This window comes from Cetorhinus maximus, chromosome 1, assembly GCF_964194155.1.
Source record: "Cetorhinus maximus chromosome 1, sCetMax3.hap1.1, whole genome shotgun sequence".
Classification (NCBI taxonomy): domain Eukaryota; kingdom Metazoa; phylum Chordata; class Chondrichthyes; order Lamniformes; family Cetorhinidae; genus Cetorhinus; species Cetorhinus maximus.
This window is the reverse complement of record NC_135879.1, coordinates 223,720,654-223,741,366: the sequence shown is the minus strand read 5'-3', so window position 1 is coordinate 223,741,366 and position 20,713 is coordinate 223,720,654. Positions and strand designations below refer to the sequence as shown.

At 44.4% G+C, this 20,713-nt stretch overlaps 2 protein-coding genes and 1 pseudogene across 6 annotated transcripts in view; 1 reads left to right on the top strand and 2 right to left on the bottom strand.

Annotated features, from left to right (window-relative positions):
- Nucleotides 1–20,713, bottom strand: part of LOC144687802 (large ribosomal subunit protein eL31 pseudogene) — a 647,000-nt pseudogene that overhangs the window by 540,604 nt on the left and 85,683 nt on the right. The window lies entirely within an intron of this gene.
- On the bottom strand, nt 51–1,022 carry LOC144679357 (olfactory receptor class A-like protein 1). The gene has a single exon (XM_078539753.1). It carries the CDS (start codon nt 1,020–1,022, stop codon nt 51–53), a length of 972 nt encoding a protein of 323 aa, XP_078395879.1.
- LOC144687701 (zinc finger matrin-type protein 1-like) overlaps nt 10,426–20,713 on the top strand; it is a 112,944-nt gene continuing 102,656 nt past the window's right edge. For 2 of the 4 annotated variants that reach the window (XM_078554147.1, XM_078554130.1), the window contains exon 1: nt 10,426–10,591. In XM_078554147.1, coding sequence (XP_078410273.1) covers nt 10,453–10,591 — 139 coding nt within the window. In that variant the 5' untranslated portion in view covers nt 10,426–10,452. The remainder of the gene's footprint in view (nt 10,592–20,713) is intronic. The other 2 variants (XM_078554156.1, XM_078554164.1) reach the window with 2 other exon arrangements.

Sequence of the window (20,713 nt, the reverse complement as noted above, 5' to 3'; positions counted from 1 at the left end):
CTTGTGTCTTGGCCTGGGCTATCCTGCTATTCGTTAGACCATTCTTCCAACTATATTTCCACATCCTGAAAATGTGTGGCTTTCCTTTGTTTCAAATGCTTGCAGAACGGAGTGAACATATCTTTGACATTCCTGTGCCCAAAAACCAAGACATACGAGCTGGCCGTGTAGTAGAGTGAGGATATCAAACTGGAGGTGTATTTCAGAGTCTGATTCTTAGCTTGATCGGGCTTTATATTCGTTATCAGCATAATCCAAACGATGTCGTTCGAGATCCAGCAGGTCACATAGATGCACAGCAGAGAGACCAGGATCCTGGTGGCCTGCAGGGTGGTCTTGTTCCCGGAATTTAACCCTTGCCCTGCCGCCCCCACCCTCCTTCGGTGCTTGCAGAGAAGCTGAATGATCAAACCGTTCAGAACGACCACCCAGACCATGGCGACTAGATCCATGCTGATCGAAATATAGGTCACGATGTCGGAAGCCGAGCTGCTGGCCAGGACGTTGCAGCTGGAGCTGGACAGGTATCCCGCTGATGCGTTCTCGCTCTCCTGCGACAAGCGGATTATTTTGTCCATGGTGTAAGGGATGTAGAAGATGAAGCTGATGAGCCACAGGGCGCTGATGGTAACATTGACATATCTGCTCTGGTGGCTGCGGATGTAATTGACCAGCGCGCAGTTGGGTCTCTTGATCTGGATCAAGTGAAGGAAACTGAGGTTGGAAACTGACCAGATGCTGATGCACCGGAGAGAAGAGCTCAGGTAGACCAGAATAATGCAGCCAGTCTCCTGCAGCAACTCGACCCTGTAGCACGTCAGCATTCGGGGGATGCCTTGGTAGAAGCACAGCAACAAGTTGACGAAGGTCTTGTTCACGATCACTCTGTCCAGCGGAGGGAAACGTTTGTTTTTCACAGCAATGCTGATGAACGCGTAGAGGACGATGATATTTCCCGTTGTACCGAATACAATTGTAGCCACAAACACCAGCACGAAAGGGATCGCTTCTCTCTCTATCATTTTCTTTCCGTTGTGGGGGTTGTGGGTGTGGGGGGGGGAGGGGTGGGGGTGGGGGTGCGGAGGCTGGGTCGGGTGGGTGGCTGCAAAAACTTCTTTATGATTCACTTGGTGCCACCAGGGGACATGGTGATTTATATTCTGTGACAAAATGACGGAGGGAGCACTCTCTTGTTCACATCGCCATAGAAACAGTGGAGCACATCCTTTTCAGGTGTGTCCATCCAGAGGGCTTCTTTTTTTTTCAAAAGTGGAATCACGGAGCTAACATAAATCAGAAAATACTGGAAAAAAAACTCAGCAGGTCAGACCGCACCCGTGCGGTGAAAGGGAAAAAAAAAACAGGTTGGAGAAAGTTTCAGATGTGAACTCTCCTTGGGAACTTTCAAGTGCTGCCTGACCTGCCCTAGGCTGTTACATGCAGTACTGAGGGAATGCTCTCAGATGAGACTTTAAACCAAGGCCCCATCAGGGGAAATGTAAAAGTTCCCGGGAGGCTATTTCAAAGAAGAGGTGGGAAGTCATTCTGGCTGAAATGTATCCCTTAATCACAAAATAACGTTGCCTGGTCATTATAGCATTACTATTTGTGAGATCTTGCTGTGCGCAGATTGGCTTCAGTGTACACACTGCATTGCAACAGTCACTACACCTTAAAAGTACTTCGTTGGTTGTCTGGTGCTGTGGGGATGTCCTGAGGTCATGACAGGTGCTATAGAAATGCAAGTACTCTTTTCGATTAGGCAATTATATTCCTTGGCAGTTCATTAGTTTTAATAGATTCTTTTCTTTCATGCCAGCCCATTATTTACATGCAATGCTTCTAATGTTGCCCTGGCTACGCAAATCTTTACAAGAGAGACAATAAAAAGCCTGTGTTAAGCTCTGCTGAGAAAGATCCAGCTGTTGCAGGCAATTAGTATTTCCTCCAATTCCCAAAGTTTAACTTTCCAGTTTACTTTTCCATTTTTAATGATTTTTTGCTGTAATTTTTTTGCAATTACATCTGATGAGCATTCATTGATGAGCACCTTGAAAAAATATTTGGTTAGGAAAGGGACTGAGATGATAATTTTTTTATTTATTCATGGGATGTGGGCGTCACTGGCTAAGCCAGTATTTATTGTCCATCCCTAATTGCCCTTGAGAAGGTGCTGGTGAGCTGCCTTTTTGAATCACTGCTGTCCATGTGGTGTAGGTACGTCCACAGTGCTGTTGGGAAGGGAGTTCCAGGATTTTGACCCAATGACAATGAAGGAGCGGTGATATATTTCCAAGTCAGGATGGTGTGCACATTGGAAGCGAACATACAGGTGGTGGTGTTCCCATGGATCTGCTGCCCTTGTCCTTTGAGGTGGTAGAGGTCTTGGGGTTCAAGGATGCTGTCGAAGGAGACTTGGTGAGTTCTTGTAGATGGTACACACTGCTGCCACTGTGCATCGGTGTTAGAGGCAGTGAATGTTGAAGGTGGTGGATGCAGTGCCAGTCAAGTGAGCTGTTTTGTCCTGGATGGTGTCGAGCTTCTTGAATGTTGTTGGAGCTGCACTCATCCAGTGGAGAGTATTCCATCACACTCCTGTATTGTGCCTTGTTGATTGTAGTATAAGGGTGTGGCACATAAAGTGTTAACGTGGGACTGCGTACAGTACTGCCCACACAGTGATGTAAGAAAACACATGGCCCACAGCTAGGGGTTAGTGTAATGTTGGACAGAGCCGTAGAAGCAAGCTTGGAGAGAGTTCCTAGCTTGGACCTTTGCTGTACCTATGTATATAGATTTTAGTAGTTACTAAATACTTACTGTTGAACTACCTAAGATTACAAAAACCTTAATAAGACTTACCAAACTACGCCCAACATCTTACAACATAGATGGTGGACAGGCTTTGGGGAGGAGAGGTACTCATTGCAGAATTTCAAGCCTCTGACCTTTTGTAGCCAAAGTATTTATACGTCATTTCAACACTCCATCCTGCTCTCATGTCCACATGTCTGTCCTTGGCCTGCTGCATTGTTCCAGTGAAGCTCAACACAAACTGGAGGAACAGCACCTCATCTTCCGACTAGGTACTTTACAGCCTTCCGGACTGAATATTGAGTTCAACAATTTTAGATCATGAACTCTCTCCTCCATCCCTACCCCCTTTCCGATCCCCCCCTTTTTTTTCCAATAATTTATATAGATTTTTCTTTTCCCACCTATTTCCGTTATTTTTAAATGTATTTCCATCCATTGTTTTATCTCTACCTTTTAGCCTATTTTGATCCCTTCCCTTCACCCCACCCCACCCCCACTAGGGCTATCTGTACCTTGCTTGTCCTGCTTTCTACCCTTAATTAGCACATTCCTTAGATAATATCACCACCTTCAACACCTCTTTGTCCTTTTGTCTGTGACATCTTTTGGCAATCTCCACCTATCACTGGCCCTCTATCCAGCTCTACCTGTCCCACCCCACCCACCCTTAAACCAGCTTATATTTCACCTCTTTTCTATTTTTCCTTAGTTCTGTTAAAAAGTCATACGGACTCGAAACGTTAACTGTGTTCCTCTCTGCAGATGCTGCCAGACCTGCTGAGTTTTTCCAGGTATTTTTATTTTTGTTTTGGATTTCCAGCATCCGCAGTTTTTTGCTTTTATTTATATGGCTGGTCCAGTTCAGCTTTTGGTCAATGGTATCCTGAGGTTGTTGATAGTGGGAGATTCAGTGATGGCAATGCTATTGAATGTCAAAGCGAGATGGTTAGATTCTCTCTTGTGGGAGATGGTCATTGCCTGGCATGAATGTTACTTGCCACTTATCAGCACAAGCCTGAACATTGTCCAGGTCTTGCTGCATATGGACAAGGACTGCTTCAATGTCTGAGGAGGCACGAATAGTGCTGAACATCTTACTTATACAATATGCAATATACATTATACAATATACTTAAAAAGTTACCAAATGCTTTCTACATTTCCCTGAGACGGCAAAGGGAATCAATTGTGTTGTGGTGGATTAAAGTTAGGCAACTATTCTAGAATTTTGTCTGGGGGAGGAGGGGAAGAGACACACCATACAAAATCGTTCCTCAGTGAGACCAGATGATAGAAAGGCTTATACAGTATTGAAGGGACAGGCTGATGGATCCATAATATCCAATCTAGTTAGCAATAAAGTTTCAAGTACAACATTTTCTTCATTTTTTTCTCTGTTCCCCAAAATTTGACTACTTTTCTGATTATTTTATACCAGACAAACAATTGTATTCAAAGAAGTATTTGGTATGAAACAAAACCAATACATAACTCTAAAACTCTAAACACAAATACAAGGAGAAGTGGAAATCCAACAGACTAAGAAAGTGATTAAAAAGCAACAAAAGGATACGAAGAAAATATCAAGAAGTGGAAAAGGGAAATAGGAAAAATAATTTGTAAAATGGACAATAACGAGTTGGCAGTCATTTTTCAGCATCCGACTTGCTAGAACCCACTAGTGCGAGGCTGTGGCATCACTATACTAGTCACTGACTAGTATTCCAGAGACCCAGGGTAATACTCTGGGGACCCAGGTTCAAATCCTACCATGGCAGATGGTGAAATTTGAATTCAACAAAAATCTGGAATTAAAATGTTAACCATTGTCGATTGTTGGAAACGCCCATCTGGTTCACTAATGTCCTTTAGGGAAGGAAATCTGCTGTCTTACCTGCTCTGGTCTACATGTGACTCCACCAATGTGGTCGGCTCTTAAATGCCCTCTGAACAAGGGCAATTAGGGATGGGCAATAAATGCTGGCCTAGCCAGTGATGCCCACATCCCATGAATGAATATATTTTTAAAAATTCTCTATCTCACAATTTACCCTAGACAGTGGCAAATTTACAACCTGTCCACCACCTTAAAAATCTGGTTCAGCCTCAGACTGTGGCCAGGGAGAGGGATGGAGCTGGTGGCTAGGAAACAGAACTCGCAGTGGGGATCGTAGGCAATTGCTTTTGTCTTCCAAATATTTAATTTGGGGAAATTTCTGCTCATCCGTATGCTGGTCAAGCAGAGAGACAAATCAGAGGCAATGGAAGGGTCCAGAAAGGTAGTTCTAGACATTGCCAACTATGAAATCTGATGTATTTTTGCATGAGATTGCGAAGGGGGGGTTGGGGGGGTGACAGCACGTAAGTGAGAAATGGAAGGAATATATTCTTGGGGGATTTCAGAGGTAACTATTTGGGATTGGAAAGAGAAATTATTGTATGAGATACTCTAGCTAAGACTAGGTAGATAGCAATGAAACCAGGTGAGGTCAAGTTCATCCAACTAGACAAAGGAGGAGAGGCATTGTAAGAGGGTGGTGTGGTTAACCATGTCAGTATCCAGACACCTAGAAAAAGAACCTTGCAATTTTCCTTTAACAAATAATTAAACGAAATTAATTACATCTGCTAGATTTGGAGCTGCAATGAAACTTTAGAAAACTTCTAACAATTGAAAGATTTTTCAAATGGTGCAAAAATCCCATTTTATAACTATTTTTAATAAGACGCTTAGTTGATTATAAAGAATTAACAATTTAGTTCTCTTTTTTTCTGGGTGTACTGAAATGGTAAGGTCCATGTGTTACTTTTTCTGTAGGTATGCTTATATATGATATACAGAAGTGTGGCATTGGTGCACACACATACGATTTCTATCGGTGTGGCACGTAAAAAGTAACCACATATACAATCGAATGAATGTGCAATGTAAGAAATATTTGTTTAGATGATGTTCATGGTTATGATGTTTCACCTTAAGAGAAAGAACTTACAATTATATAGCACCTTTCACCACTTCAGGATGTCCAAATGTCCCTTACAGCAATGAAGTACTTTATAAAAAAGAATGCAGAGGACAGGATAGTCAATTCACACACAGCAAGGACTCACAAACAGCAATGAGATAATGATCCGTTAGATAATCTGTTTTTAACTGATGTTGGTTCAGGGATTTTTTGACCAGGACACCAGTGAGAACTTCCTGTGCACATCATCAATGTGTGTGGTGTGTTAGAAGCAGACCAATATGTTTCCTACATTAGTTCATACAATACAGCAGTAATGACAATTGGAAAGTACTACAATCTCTTCTTAAACTCCTCTCTCCTGTCTCCTCCATCCTTACTTTTTTTCTCCAAAATGAATGTGAAGAACTCATGGAGCTCTTTGTCAAATCTGTTCAGCTGCCTCTGTAGCTTCTATCCCTTCCCCTAGCCCACCAGGCCAAACATGTTCTAAGGATCCCCCCAGGCCTAAGCCCTTAACTTGAATCTTGTTTTTATTTATTCATGAGGTGTGGGGTTTGTTGGCAAGGCCAGCATTTATTGTCCATCCCGAATTGCCATTGGGAAGGCTATGGCTTTCTTGAACCGCTGTAGTCCATGTCGGTCCACCCACGGTGCTGTCTCAGTAATGTATGATTTGGAGGAACACTTGGTAGTAATCCTATGTGCTTGCTGCCCGTGTTCTTCGAAGTTACAGAAGCAGGGTTTGGAAGGTGCTATTGAAGGAACCTTTACAAGTAGCTGTGCTGCATCTTGTAGATGGTACACACTGCTGCCACTGTGCATCAGTGGTGGAGAGAGTGAATGTTTAAGTTGGTGGATGGAGTGCCGATCGAGTGGGCTGCTCTGTCCTAGATGGTGTTGAGCATCTTGAATGTTGTTGGAGCTGAATTCATCCAGGCAATTGGGGAGTACTCTATCACATCCTGATTTATGCCTTGTAGATGGTGGACAGGCTTGGGTGAAAACAGAGGTGTGTTACTCGCCATAGAATTCCCAACCATTGGCCTTGTCACCAAAATATTAAAATCGTGTTTAACTAACTTGCTTGAATTTTGTAATGAAGTAACAGGATGATGAGGGTAATGAGGTTGATGTGGGGTACATGAATTTCCAAAAGGCATTTGATAAATTGCCACGTAACAGATTTGTCAGCAATGTTGAAACCCGTGGAGTAAAAGGAACATTGGCAGCTTGAATACAAAGTTGGCTGAGTGAATGAAAACAGAAAGTAGTGGTAAACGGTTCTTTTTCAGCCTGGAGGACAGTGTGTAGTGGGGTCCCCAGGGGCTGATATTAGGATCACTGCTTTATTTGCTGTACATTAATGACTTAGACTTGGATTTGCAGGGTACAATTTCAAAATTTCCAGATGACACAAACTGGAAATATTGTGAATTGTGAGAAGGCTAGTGATAGACTTTATGAGTACATAGACAGACTGGTAGAATGGACAGACATGTGGCAGATGAAATCTAATGCAAAGAAGTGTTAAGTGATACATTTTGGTAGGAAGAATGAAGAAAGGCAATATAAAATAAAGGATTCAATTCTAAATGTCATGCAGGAACAGAGGGACCTGCGTTAAACATATACAAATTGTTGAAGGCAGGTTGAGAAAGCTTTTAATAAGACATACAGGATCCTGGGCTTAATGAATGAAGGCATAGATAAGGAAGTTAAGACGAATCTTATAAAACATTAGTTCCACCTCACCTGGAGTATTGCGTCCTGTTCTAGCCATCACATTTTAGGAAGTATTTAGAGAGATTGACAAAATTGGTTCCAGGGATGAGGAACTTAAGTTACATAGATTGGAGAAGTTGGGACGGTTCAGAGAAGAGAAGGTTGACGTTTGATAGAGGTATTCAAAATCATGACGGTTAAAGGACACTGATTTAAATGATTGGCAAAAGAACTAGAGGCAAGATGAAAAAAAACTTTTGATGCAGCAAGTGGTTATGATCTGGAATGTACTACATGAAAGTATGGTGATGGTGGTAGACTCAATCGCGCTTTCAAAAGAGAATTGGATAATGGTCCGAAGAGAAAAAATTTGCAAAGATACGGGAAAAGGCAGGAGATTAGCTGAGTTACTGTCGCAGAGAGATAGTACAGACACAATGGGCTGAATCCTTCTTTGCTGTAACCATTCTATGATTCTATGCAGCTAATCTAGTTAAGTTTTTTATGAATGGTAATCTCCCAGGTGTTGATGTGTGGGATTCATCGATGGTAATGCTGCTGATTTCAAAGGGAGGTAGTTAGATTCTATCTTACTGGATATGGTCATTGCCTGGCACTTGTGTGGTGTAAATGCTATTTGCCATTTATCACTCCAAGCCTAAATATTTTCCAGGTCTTGCTGCAGGCAGGCACAGATTGCTATATTGTCTGAGGAGTTGCAGATAGAATTGAACTCTTTGCAATCATTCCATTCCTGACCTTATGATCGAGGGAAGGTCATTGGTGAAGCAGCTGAAGATATGGGGCCTTGGACACTGAGCTCCTGCAGCAATGTCTTGGAGCTCAGATGATTGGCTTTGATCAACCATAACTATCTTCCTTTGTGCTAGGTATGATTCCAACCAGTGGCACCCACATCCCGAGGCCGAATAAGAGAAAAAAGATCCCGTTTGGCAGATGTGTCCTTCAGGACTCGTCCAGCTCGGTCAGTAGTGATGCTACCCACGCACTCTTCATAGTGGACATTAAAATCCCCCACCCAGAATACATTTTGTGCCTTTGCTACCCTGACTACCTCTTCCAAGTGGTGTTCAACATGCTGGAGTATTGATTCACCAGCTGAGGGAGGGTGATAGGTGATAATCAGCAGAAGGTTTCCTTCCCCATGTTTAACCTGACATCAGGAGACTTCATGGGTACTGGAGTCAATGCTGGGCCACTCCCTGCTGATTGTATACAATGGTGCCTACATCTTTGGTGGGCCTATCCTACTGGTGCAACAGGACTTATCCAGTTAACTGTTTCATGTTGCATTCTCCATGGCAATGCCTCCACCAATCAGCGTCCACTTGCTAACCAATCAGCACTCTCTTCTCATACAGCTTATATTGTTGTTCCCTCGGTACTGCGGTAATTTCTTACAAGCTATTCTGATGAATGCAAGACCCAAAACTTTCCATCATGTCTATTTTTTCAGCAAAACTCAAGTTCTGTAGCACCAAATGACTATAACTGAAGTTCCTCACCCTGAGAACTAATCTTGTGAATCTGCTCTGCACTCCCTCAAAACGCCTTCATATTCTTCCTAAAGTGTGATGCCCAGAATTGGATGCAATATTCAGTTGAGGCTGAACCAATGTTTTATACAGCTTTAACATAACTTTGCTGCTCTTGTACATCATGCCCCCATTGATAAAGCCCAGAGTGCTTTATTAACTACACTCTTAACCTCTCCTGCCACCTTCAATGTACATATATGCACATATACACCTAGGTCTCTCTGCTCCTGCACCCCCATTAGATCTAAGACATTATATATCAGGAAGAGCAGGGGTCCTAACACCAACTCCTGGGGACCTCCACTATAAACTTTCCTCCAATCTGAAAAACAACCGTTCACCACTACTCTTTGTTTCCAGTCGCTCAGCCAATTTCGCATCCATGTTGCTATTGTCCCTTTTATTTCATGAGCTCTAACTTTACTTACAAGTCTGTTGAGCAGCACTCTATCAAATGCCTTTTAGAAGTTCATGCACATCACATTAACCCCTATCAACCCTGTTACCTCATCAAAAAACTCAAGCCAGTTAGTTAAATGTGATTTGCCCATGACAAATCCATGTTGGTTTTCCTTAATTAACTCATATTTGCCCAAATGACTATTAATTTTGTCCCAGCACATAATTATTGTTTAATCAAATTATTGTTTCTAAAAGCTTCCCCTCTGCCAAGGTTAAACTGCTGGACTGGGCTTACCTTTACACCCTTTTCTGAAAAAGGGTGAACTTGCATTTCTCTTAGGCACAACCCAAAGGAAGATTGAAAGGTAAAAATTTGCAGTACTAATGGAAACGATCCAGGTGGTTGGACAAATTGAGTTATTCTTGCAGAGAGCCAGATTGGATGGATGGGCCGAATGGACTCCGTCTGTGCTGTAACCATTGCATGATTCTATGACACTGGAATTTAAAAACGGTCTGAAGGCTTCAGAAGGACATCTTTTTTTCAGGTATAAAAAAACCAGAACCTATTTCTGAGAAATGAACCAGATGTGGGAGGAGCTGCTGAAGTAGGTGGGGCCAAAGATTAAGTCACATTTCTTGCGGCTGCAAAAAGCTACATTGCTCTCCACCCCTCCCCCCACACTCAGCACTGCCCAAGCAAGACCTGTGGTTGGAGGCGGGGCATAGGGCTGGGGGCGGGGCTTAGGGGGTTGGCCTATGACTCAGGCTGGGGCGGGGGCGGGGCTATGACCAACGCCGTGTGGCGCGGGGGGCGGGCGAGTCGATAGTGGAATGATGGTGCCGGCTGTGGGCGTGGCCAGGTCGCCGTTTGTGGGCGCGGCTATTTCCCCTGATGGTGGGCGGGCCACGGGCGAGGCCGTGGGTGGGGGGGTGTCTGACCTATGGCGCAGGCGCAGCGCAGTGGCTGGTCACTTGCCACCATGGAGATGAGCAGCCCTATCCCGCAGCTAGTGGAGAGTTTTAGAAAGCAAAAGGCCGACTATTCATGTAACAGTTTGGCAGGGGGTGACACTAGTAATAACAGGGAGATTAATAGATCCGTGCAAACGAACCGAGAAGGTGAGTTCAGCTCCAGCAGTCAGTGCAACCACGTCAACAGAAAAAAAATAAAATAATTTAAAGAAAAAAATATAACCCCCCCCCCCGGACAAACCTAGTGGTGAGGCGGAGCGGCCTAGTGCTCCTGCTCCTCGCCTGGGGCGAGGCGAGTGCTTGCAGCCTGTTCTCTCCTCGATTCCTTAACTTTTTTTGCTTCCCAGGGGATGGTGGAGGAAATGGGGGTGATTAATTAAATAAATTTATTATTCCTGATCCCGCCGACCCCAACAATATAACCATTATTTTTTTCCTGTTAAGAAGAGATGATTGGATTTTTTTTTTAAAAGATATTTTTAAACCATGACTGGGCTGGGTGATATCTGGATTATTTTTAAAGCCTCTTTATAGTACTATTCTTAAATCGTTGGGGGGGGGGGTGGGGGGAGGAGGCATCACCGAAAATGAGTAATGGTCACAAGAGATATTTTCCTTTTTATGGTTGTTTTAAATTTGTGAAATTCGGTTTTCATTTGAGGGGTGGAATTTTTTTTTTAAAAACAATTTTATATACACGGGGGGGGGGGGGTGACATTTTACTCCTGGGGTGGTGATTCTCAGAATTTGAAAAATCAAAATTAAAGTCACATTAACATTCCTTTTGAATTTACAAAAATGTACAATGCTTTAAAATAGGTTCGTGAATCTTGTACAGTCATTTTTATGGTCCTTATAGAAAGAGTGGCTAAATTGAGGCCACCTTTTTACGGGACTATAAAAAAGTACTCTTCAAGATTAAAATTTCTGCCTGTTATGCAAAGTGCTGTTTCATTAGTAGCACAAACTGTTGTAGTGATGATGTAAACTATTATATAGCAAAGTGTTGTGGTATTATCTTGCAATATAAATTAACATGTAGCTGGAATACATTTATAAAGAGACATGAGCAATAATTCAAAATACGCTTGTAAATTTTCGTGCAAATCTGTTTCCTCCTCGTCTGGCATTGTATGATTTTTTTCTTTCCCTGTCCATGGCAGCAGGGATAAACTTGAAGAGTGGGGGAAATCTTTTAAGGTCCAATCTGTCATTTCAACTTAATTCAAAAACAAAGCTGGCACAAATTACTTTTATTAACCTGTCACAATTTCCTTACAGTACCTTGCACTTCAGGGTTTCTCACTTTGCAGTTTTTATTAGGCTGGTTACATTTTAAAGTGTTTATATTGTGCTGTGTAATTAACAACAAGCTTGTTAATGCATTCATTCTATTATTTTAACAAAGGTGTTTTCCCATATAAAATAGTTTTAAATAAAAATAACATGTTAAATTTCAAATGAATGTGTTAACCAATTTGATGCTAATGTGTTGTAGCACAGTTTTAACCTGTAAAAGGTTAAGCGGACAAAATATACATACCAAGTAAAGTGCCATGGACATCAGATGGAGTGAGTTCCAAGGTGCATTAGGGTTGGTGAAGCTACTGCATAAACATTTAGAGATCTGTGCCAAAGATCATAAATGATGTATGTTATTTTGATCGATGTACTACACCCTTAGCACAGATAATTCTGGGGTTTACCCAGTGGTTTTGATCTACATTAACTTATGTTCATTTTATGCACTGGCAAGAAATGGTTGCATATAATTTTTATGTTACTTTCAATATTTGTTTCCATGTTTGTCCATCTGCATAGCTTTCCTGTTTATCAGGTTTACATTACAGGCAAACTGGCATTTAAAAAGAAAGGCTGGTCGCCTATGAAAGTGATTTTCTTGTGACCTTCATGGTCTGACTTTGGTGTCTGTGTAAGAATAATTAGTTCAGATCAGCGACCATAAAGTTGGATGCATTAGCAATGATCAAAAAACCAAACTCAGTGTTTAGGAAGATGTGCAGTCTTGAGAATATTATGTGTCTCTGTCAATATATGATTGTGGAATCTCCCTCATGGATGCTGACAACTTTGTTTTTACACACTCAGTGGGCAAGTAATCCAGGGGCCCAGCTAATGCACTGGGAACTTGGATTAAAATCCCACAACAGCTGATGGAATTTAAATTCAATGAATAGATCTGGAATATAAAGCTAGTCTCAGTAATGATGACAATGACAACTATCATCGATTATTGTAAAAACCCATCCATTTCACAAATGCCCTTTAGGGAAGGAAACTTGCCATTCATATCCGGTCTGACCGTGTGACTACAGACCCACAGCAGTGTAGTTGATTCTTAGCTGTCCTCTGTAATGGCCTAACAAGCCACTCAGTTCAAGCACAATTAGGGATGGGCAGCAATGAGCCTTGCCAGTTACATCCACATCCCATGAAAGAATAAAAAGTAATCAGAATTAGATCAACAGTCCTAAATTAGCCCTGATTTAATGTTCCAAGTGATTGTTTCATGAAATACTATTATCATTAATTATGATTTCACAAACATTTGATAAGCAGAATGGAAAGATAGGGAACTGAAGGCACAATATGGTGTTTTTTACTAATAACATAGCAGTATGTCACTGGAGTTGTAATCCAGGGACCTGGGCAAGTAATCCAGTGAACATTATTTCGAAAAAACTTCATAGTTTGAGACAAAAATACCTGGAAAAACTCAGCAGGTCTGACAGCATCTGCGGAGAGGAACACAGTTAACGTTTCGAGTCCGTATGACTCTTCAACAGAACTAAGGAAAAATAGGAAAGAGGTGAAATATAAGCTGGTTTAAGGGAGGGTGGGACAAGTAGAGCTGGATAGAGGGCCAGTGATAGGTGGAGATAACCAAAAAATGTCATAGACAAAAGGACAAAGAGGTGTTGAAGGTGGTAATATTATCTAAGGAATGTGATAATAGGTGACATTAAGGGTAGAAAGCAGGACGAGCAAGGTACAGATAGCCCTAGTGGGGGTGGGGGGAAGGGATCGAAATAGGCAAAAAGGTAGAGATAAAACAATGGATGGAAATACATTTAAAAATAATGGAATAGGTGGGGGGAAAAAATCTATATAAATTATTGGAAAAAAGGGGGATTGGAAAGGGGGTGGGGATGGAGGAGAGAGGTCATGATCTAAAATTGTTGAACTCAATATTCAGTCCGGAAGGCTGTAAAGTGCCTAGTCGGAAGGTGAGGTGCTGTTCCTCCAGTTTGCGTTAAACTTCACTGGAACAATGCAGCAGGCCAAGGATGGACATGTGGGTATGAGAGCAGGGTGGAGTATTGAAATGGCAAGCAACAGGGAGGTCTGGGTCATGCCTGCGGACAGACCGAAGGTATTCCGCAAAGCGGTCACCCAGTCTGCGTTTGGTCTCTCCAATGCAGAGGAAACCGCATTGAGAGCAGCGAATGCAATGGACTAAATTGAGGGAAGTGCAAGTAAAATGCTACTTCACTTGAAAGGAGTGTTTGGGCCCTTGGACAGTGAGGAGAGGGTAAAGGGGCAGGTGTTGCATCTTCCGCGGTGCATGGGAAGGTGCGGTGGGAGTGGGTTGAGGTGTAGGGGGTGATGGAGGAGTGGACCAGGGTGTTCCGGAGGGAACGATCCCTGCGAAATGCCGCCAGGGCGGGTGAAGGGAAGATTTGTTTGGTGGTGGCATCATGCTGGAGTTGGCGGAAATGGCGGAGGATGAACCTTTGAATGCGGAGGTTGGTGGGGTGATAAGTGAGGACAAGGGGGACCCTATTGTGGTTCTGAGAGGGAGAGGAAGGTGTGCGGGCGGATGCATAGGAGATGGGCTGGACACGGTTGAGGGCCCTGTCAACCACTGTGGGTGGAAAACCTCGGTTAAGGAAGAAGGAAGTTATGTCAGAGGAACTGTTTTTGAAAGTGGCATCATCAGAACAGATGCGACGGAGGCGAAGGAACTGAGAGAATGGGATGGACTCCTTAGAGGAAGCGGGGTGTGAGGAGCTGTAGTCGAGGTAGCTATGGGAGTCGGTAGGCTTATAATGAATATTGGTGGACAGTCTATTACCAGAAATTGAGAGGTCAAAGAAGGGAAGGGAAAAGTGTCAGAGATGGACCATGTGAAAATGATGGAGGGGTGGAAATTGGAAGCAAAATTAATAAATTTTTCCAGGTCCAGACAAGAGCATGAAGCAGCACCGAAGCAATCATCGATGTACCGGAGAAAGAGTTGTGGGAGGGGGCTGGAGTAGGTCTGGAACAAGGAATGTTCCACATACCCCATAAAGAGACAGGCATAACTGGGACCCTTATGGGTCACCCATAGCCACACCTTTTATTTGGAGGAAGTGAGAGGAGTTTAAGGAGAAATTGTTCAGTGAGAGAACAAGTTCAGCCAGATGGAGGAGAGTAGGATTGTTTCCAGGACTGTCACTGACCTCATCTCCTCTGGAGATCTTCCTCCCACAGCTTCCAACTTGATAGTCGCCCAACCTCGGACGGCCCGCTTCTACCTCCTACCCAAAATCCACAAACAGAACTGTCCTGGCAGACCGATCGTGTCAGCCTGTTCCTGCCCCACGGAACTCATTTCTCGTTATCTTGACTCCCTTCTCTCTCCCCTTGTCCAGTCCCTTCCCACCTACATCCGTGATTCCTCTGACACCTTACGTCACATCAACAATTTCCAGTTCCCTGGCCCCAACCGCTTCCTCTTCACCATGGATGTCCAATCCCTCTACACCTCCATCCCCCACCAGGATGGTCTGAGGGCCCTTAGCTTCTTCCTTGAACAGAGGCCCCAACAATCCCCATCCACCACTACTCTCCTCCGTCTGGCTGAACTTGTTCTCACATTGAACAATTTCTCCTTTAACTCCTCTCACTTCCTCCAAATAAAAGGTGTGGCTATGGGTACCCGCATGGGCCCCAGCTATGCCTGTCTCTTTATGGGGTATGTGGAACATTCCTTGTTCCAGTCCTACTCCGGCCCCCTCCCACAACTCTTTCTCCGGTACATCGATGATTACTTCGGTGCTGCTTCATGCTCTCGTCGGGACCTGGAAAAATTTATTAATTTTGCTTCCAATCTCCACCCCTCCATCATCTTCACATGGTCCATCTTTGACACTTCTCTTCCCTTCCTTGACCTCTCTGTCTCAATTTCTGATGATAGACTGTCCACCAATATCCATTACAAGCCTACCGACTCCCACAGCTACCTCGACTACAGCTCCTCACACCCCGCTTCCTGTAAGGACTCCATCCCATTCTCTCAGTTCCTTCGCCTCCGTCGCATCTGTTCTGATGACGCTACCTTCAAAAACAGCTCCTCTGACATGTCGTCCTCCTTCCTTAACCGAGGTTTTCCATCCACGGTCGTTGACAGGGCCCTCAACCGTGTCCGGCCCATATCCCGCGCATCCTCCCTCACGCCTTCTCCTCCTTCCCAGAAACATGATAGGGTCCCCCTTGTCCTCACTTATCACCCCACCAGCCTCCGCATTCAAAGGATCATCCTCCGCCATTTCCGCCAACTCCAGCATGATGCCACCACCAAACACATCTTCCCTTCACCCCCCTTGACGGCATTCCGTAGGGATCGTTCCCTCCGGGACACCCTGGTCCACTCCTCCATCACCCCCTACTCCTCAACCCCCACTTATGGCACCTCCCCATGCCCACGCAGAAGATGCAACACCTGCCCCTTCACTTCCTCTCTCCTCGCCGTCCAAGGGCCCAAACACTCCTTTCAAGTGAAGCAGCATTTCACTTGCATTTCCCCTAACTTAGTCTACTGCATTCGTTGCTCCCAATGCGGTCTCCTCTACATTGGAGAGACCAAACGCAAACTGGGCGACCGTTTTGCGGAACACCTACGGTCTGTCCGCAAGAAAGACCCAAACCTCCCTGTCGCTTGCCATTTTAACACTCCACCCTGTTCTCTTGCCAACATGTCTGTCCTTGGCTTGCTGCATTGTTCCAGTGAAGCCCAACGCAAACTGGAGGAACAGCACCTCATCTTCCGACTAGGCACTTTACAGCCCTCTGGGCTGAATATTGAATTCAACAACTTTAGATCTTAAACTCCCCCTCCCCCCATCCCCACCCCGTTTCTTTTCCCCCCCCACCCGCTTTTTTTTCAATAATTTATATAGATTCTTCTTTCCCCACCTATTTCCATTATTTTTAAATCTAAAACTAAAACCTTTAGTCTTTCCACCCCACCCCCACTAGAGCTGTACTTTGAATATCCTGTTTTCCATTCTTAATTAGCACTTTTCTCAGACAAAGACCACCACCTTCAACACCTCTTTGACCCTTTTGTCTGTGACATCTTTTGATTATTATCTGCTCACACCACACCCTCAATGTGTCTCTTCCCAATGCCGCCCCCCCCCCACCCCCCCCCACCTTAAACCAATTTATATTTCTCCCTTGTTGAAACTATGCTGCAGTTCTGCCGAAGGGCCATGGAGGCTCGAAACGTTGACTGATTTCTTCTCCGCCGATGCTGCCAGACTTGCTGAGTTTTTCCAGGTAATTCTATTTTTGTTTTGTTTTGGATTTCCAGCATCCGCAGTAGCTTTTAGCTTTTTGTTTTTATGGAGGAGAGTAGTGATGGATGGGGATTGTTCGGGCCTCTGTTCGAGGAAGAAGCGGAGAGCCATCAGACCATCCTGGTGGAGGATGGAGGTGTAGAGGGATTGGACATCCATGGTGAAGAGGAGGCCGTTGGGGGCCAGGGAACTGGAAATTGTTGATATGATGTAGGGTGTCAGAGGAATCACGGATGTAGGTGGGAAGGGACTAGACAAGGAGAGAGAGAATGGAGTCAAGATATCAAGAAATGAGTTCCGTGGGGCAGGAACAGGCTGACACGATCGGTCTGCCAGGACAGTCCTGTTTGTGGATTTTGGGTAGGAGGTAGAAGCGGGCCGTCCGAGGTTGGGAGACTATGAGGTTGGAAGTTGTGGAGGGAAGATCTCCAGAGGAGATGAGGTCAGTAACAGTCCTGGAAACAATGGCTTGATGTTCAGTGGTGGGGTCATGGTCCAGGGGGAGGTAGGAGGAAGTGTCTGCGAGTACCCTTGTCCAGTCCCTTCTCACCTACATCCGTGATTCCTCTGACACCCTACATCATATCAACACTTTCCAGTTCCCTAGCCCCAACTGCCTCCTCTTCACCATGGATGTCCAATCCCTCTACACCTCCATTCCCCACCGGAATGGTCTGATGGCTCTCCGCTTCTTCCTCAAACAGAGGCCCGAACAATCCCCATCCACCATGACTTTCCTCCGTCTGGCTGAACTTGTTCTCTCACTGAACACTTTCTCCTTAAACTCCTCTCACTTCCTCCAAATAAAAGGTGTGGCTATGGGTGACCCATAAGGGTCCCAGTTATGCCTGTCTCTTTATGGGGTATGTGGAACATTCCTTGTTCCAGTCCTACTCCGGCCCCCTCCCACAACTCTTTCTCCAGTACATCGATGATTGCTTCGGTGCTGCTTCATGCTCTCGTCTGGACCTGGAAAAATTTATTAATTTTGTTTCCAATTTCCACCCCGCCATCATTTTCACATGATCCATCTCTGACACTTCCCTTCCCTTCCTTGACCTCTCTGTCTCAATTTCTGGTGATAGACTGTCCACCAATATTCATTACAAGCCTACCGACTCTCACAGCTACCTCGACTACAGCTCCTCACACCCCACTTCCTCTAAGGACTCTATCCCATTCTCTCAGTTCCTTCGCCTCCGTCGCATCTGTTCTGATGATGCCACTTTCAAAAACAGTTCCTCTGGCATGCCTTCCTTCTTCCTTAACCGAGGTTTTCTACCCACGGTGGTTGACAGGGCCCTCAACCGTGTCCGGCCCATCTCCCACGCATCCGCCTTCACACCTTCCTCTCCCTCCCAGAACCATGTTAGGGTCCCCCTTGTCCTCATTTATCACCCCACCAGCCTCCGCATTCAAAGGATCATCCTCTGCCATTTCTGCCAACTCCAGCATGATGCCACCACCAAACAAAGCTTCCCTTCACCCGCCCTGGCGGCATTCCGTAGGGATCGTTCCCTCCGGAACACCCTGGTCCACTCCTCCATCACCCCCTACACCTCAACCCCCTCCCACGGCACCTTCCCATGCAACTGCAGAAGATGCAACACCTGCCCCTTTACTTCCCCTCTCACTGTCCAAGGGCCCAAACACTCCTTTCAAGTGAAGCAGCATTTTACTTGCACTTCCCTCAATTCGCTGCTTCCAATGCGGTTTCCTCTACATTGGAGAGACCAAGCGCAGACTGGGTGACCGCTTTGCGGAACACCTTCGGTCTGTCTGTAAGCATGACCCAGACCTCCCTGTCGCTTGCCATTTCAACACTCCACCCTGCTCTCATACCCACATGTCCATCCTTGGCCTGCTGCATTATTCCAGTGAAGTTTAACGCAAACTGGAGGAACAGCACCTCACCTTCCGACTAGGTACTTTACAGCCTTCGAGACTGAATATTGAGTTCAACAATTTTAGATCATGAACTCTCTCCTCCATCCCCATCCCCTTTCCAATCCCCCTTTTTTCCAATAATTTATATAGATTTTTTCCCCCCACCTATTCCATTATTTTTAAATGTATTTCCATCCATTGTTTTATCTCTACCTTTTTGCCTATTTCGATCCCTCCCCCCCACCCCACCCCCACCAGGGCTATCTGTACCTTGCTCGTCCTGCTTTCTACCCTTAATGTCACCTATTATCACAATCCTTAGATAATATTACCACCTTCAACACCTCTGTCCTTTTGTCTATGACATTTTTTGGTTATCTCCACCTATCACTGGCCCTCTATCCAGCTCTACCTGTCCCACCGACCCCCTTAAACCAGCTTATATTTCACCTCTTTCCTATTTTTCCTCAGTTCTGTTGAAGAGTCATAGGGACTTGAAATGTTAACTGTGCTCCTCTCCGCAGATGCTGTCAGACCTGCTGAGTTTTTCCAGGTGTTTTTGTTTTGAATTTCCAGCATCCGCAGTTTTTTGCTTTTATGATAGTTTGAGAATTTGAATACCGTGTAGAAACACAACTGCAAGTAAAAACCTAACATCAGTAAAAGTGACCATGAAGCTGTCAGGTTGTTGGAAATATCCATCTGGATTATTAATGTCCTTTAGTGAAAAATAATGGCTGGGCTTATCTGGCCCAGTTATGACTCCAGTCCTAGAAGAAAGCCCACTGCGACCTTGTGAGAGCATCTCAGGAGGAGTAATAAATATCGACCTTGCCAGTGATGTCCGCATCCTGCAAATGATTTTTTTTTTAAAAGTAGAATGTGACATGGCAAAACAGAGCACTGGACAGAAGTAGTACACTGACCGAACAAGTATCCGCCAGAGATGGAGAGAGGGGAGTGTGCAGGAATGAAAGGCAAAGGAGATTGCATTTGAAGGATGGGGCCAGGCTAGCATAATTTGAAAACAGGGATGAGATTTTTCCTTAATGAAGTCATCCTTGTATGAAAGCACTGTATAGAAATGTTGTAGTAGCAAAATACTTGAGCTGCAGACTAATGTGTGGATATCAATAGTATGGATATCAATAGTAATGTGTGAAGGAGCTTGTTAAGCCTGAACATTTGCTTTTTCTAGATGATTATATTAACCTTGATAGCGCCTATGAAATTGATGCAAAGGTATATAGATATTAAGCATTTACTGACTTCTGCTTTAAAAAAAATACTGTCTGTGAACATTCCCAGTGACTGGAAGAATTGTTTGTTTAACTTTCAGAATAGATCGGATCAGTTTTTGCCTTTCAATACTTCTCTTCAAACTGGAATTGTCAACCATTTTATGTTGCAACAGAAAGGAATGGATGAATATGGCATAGACCTGTAATACCAAAAATAAAGTATTAACTATGATCAAGTTGAAAGCCGTAGTTTGATACAAAGGACCAACTCAACCCTTTATGCACCAGATGATCTTTAAAGGCTCCAGGTCTGTTTATTCCATTGGTGCACCTATGTACCAGTATATTTCCCATCAACTCCCTCCATGGCCTCGCCCCTCCCTATCTAGTTAATCTCCTCTAGCCCTAGAACCCTTCAAGATATCTGCGCTCCCCTAATTCTGGCCTCTTGAGCATCTCGATTTAATCGCTCCACCGTCGATGGCTGTGCTTCCAGTTGCCTAGGCCCTAAGCTCCTGAATTCCCTAAACTTCTCCATCTCCCTACCTCTATTT

Excerpts from the sequence above, each read along its gene's own strand:
- LOC144679357 (XM_078539753.1), bottom strand. The coding sequence starts at position 1,022 with ATGATAGAGAGAGAAGCGATCCCTTTCGTGCTGGTGTTTGTGGCTACA.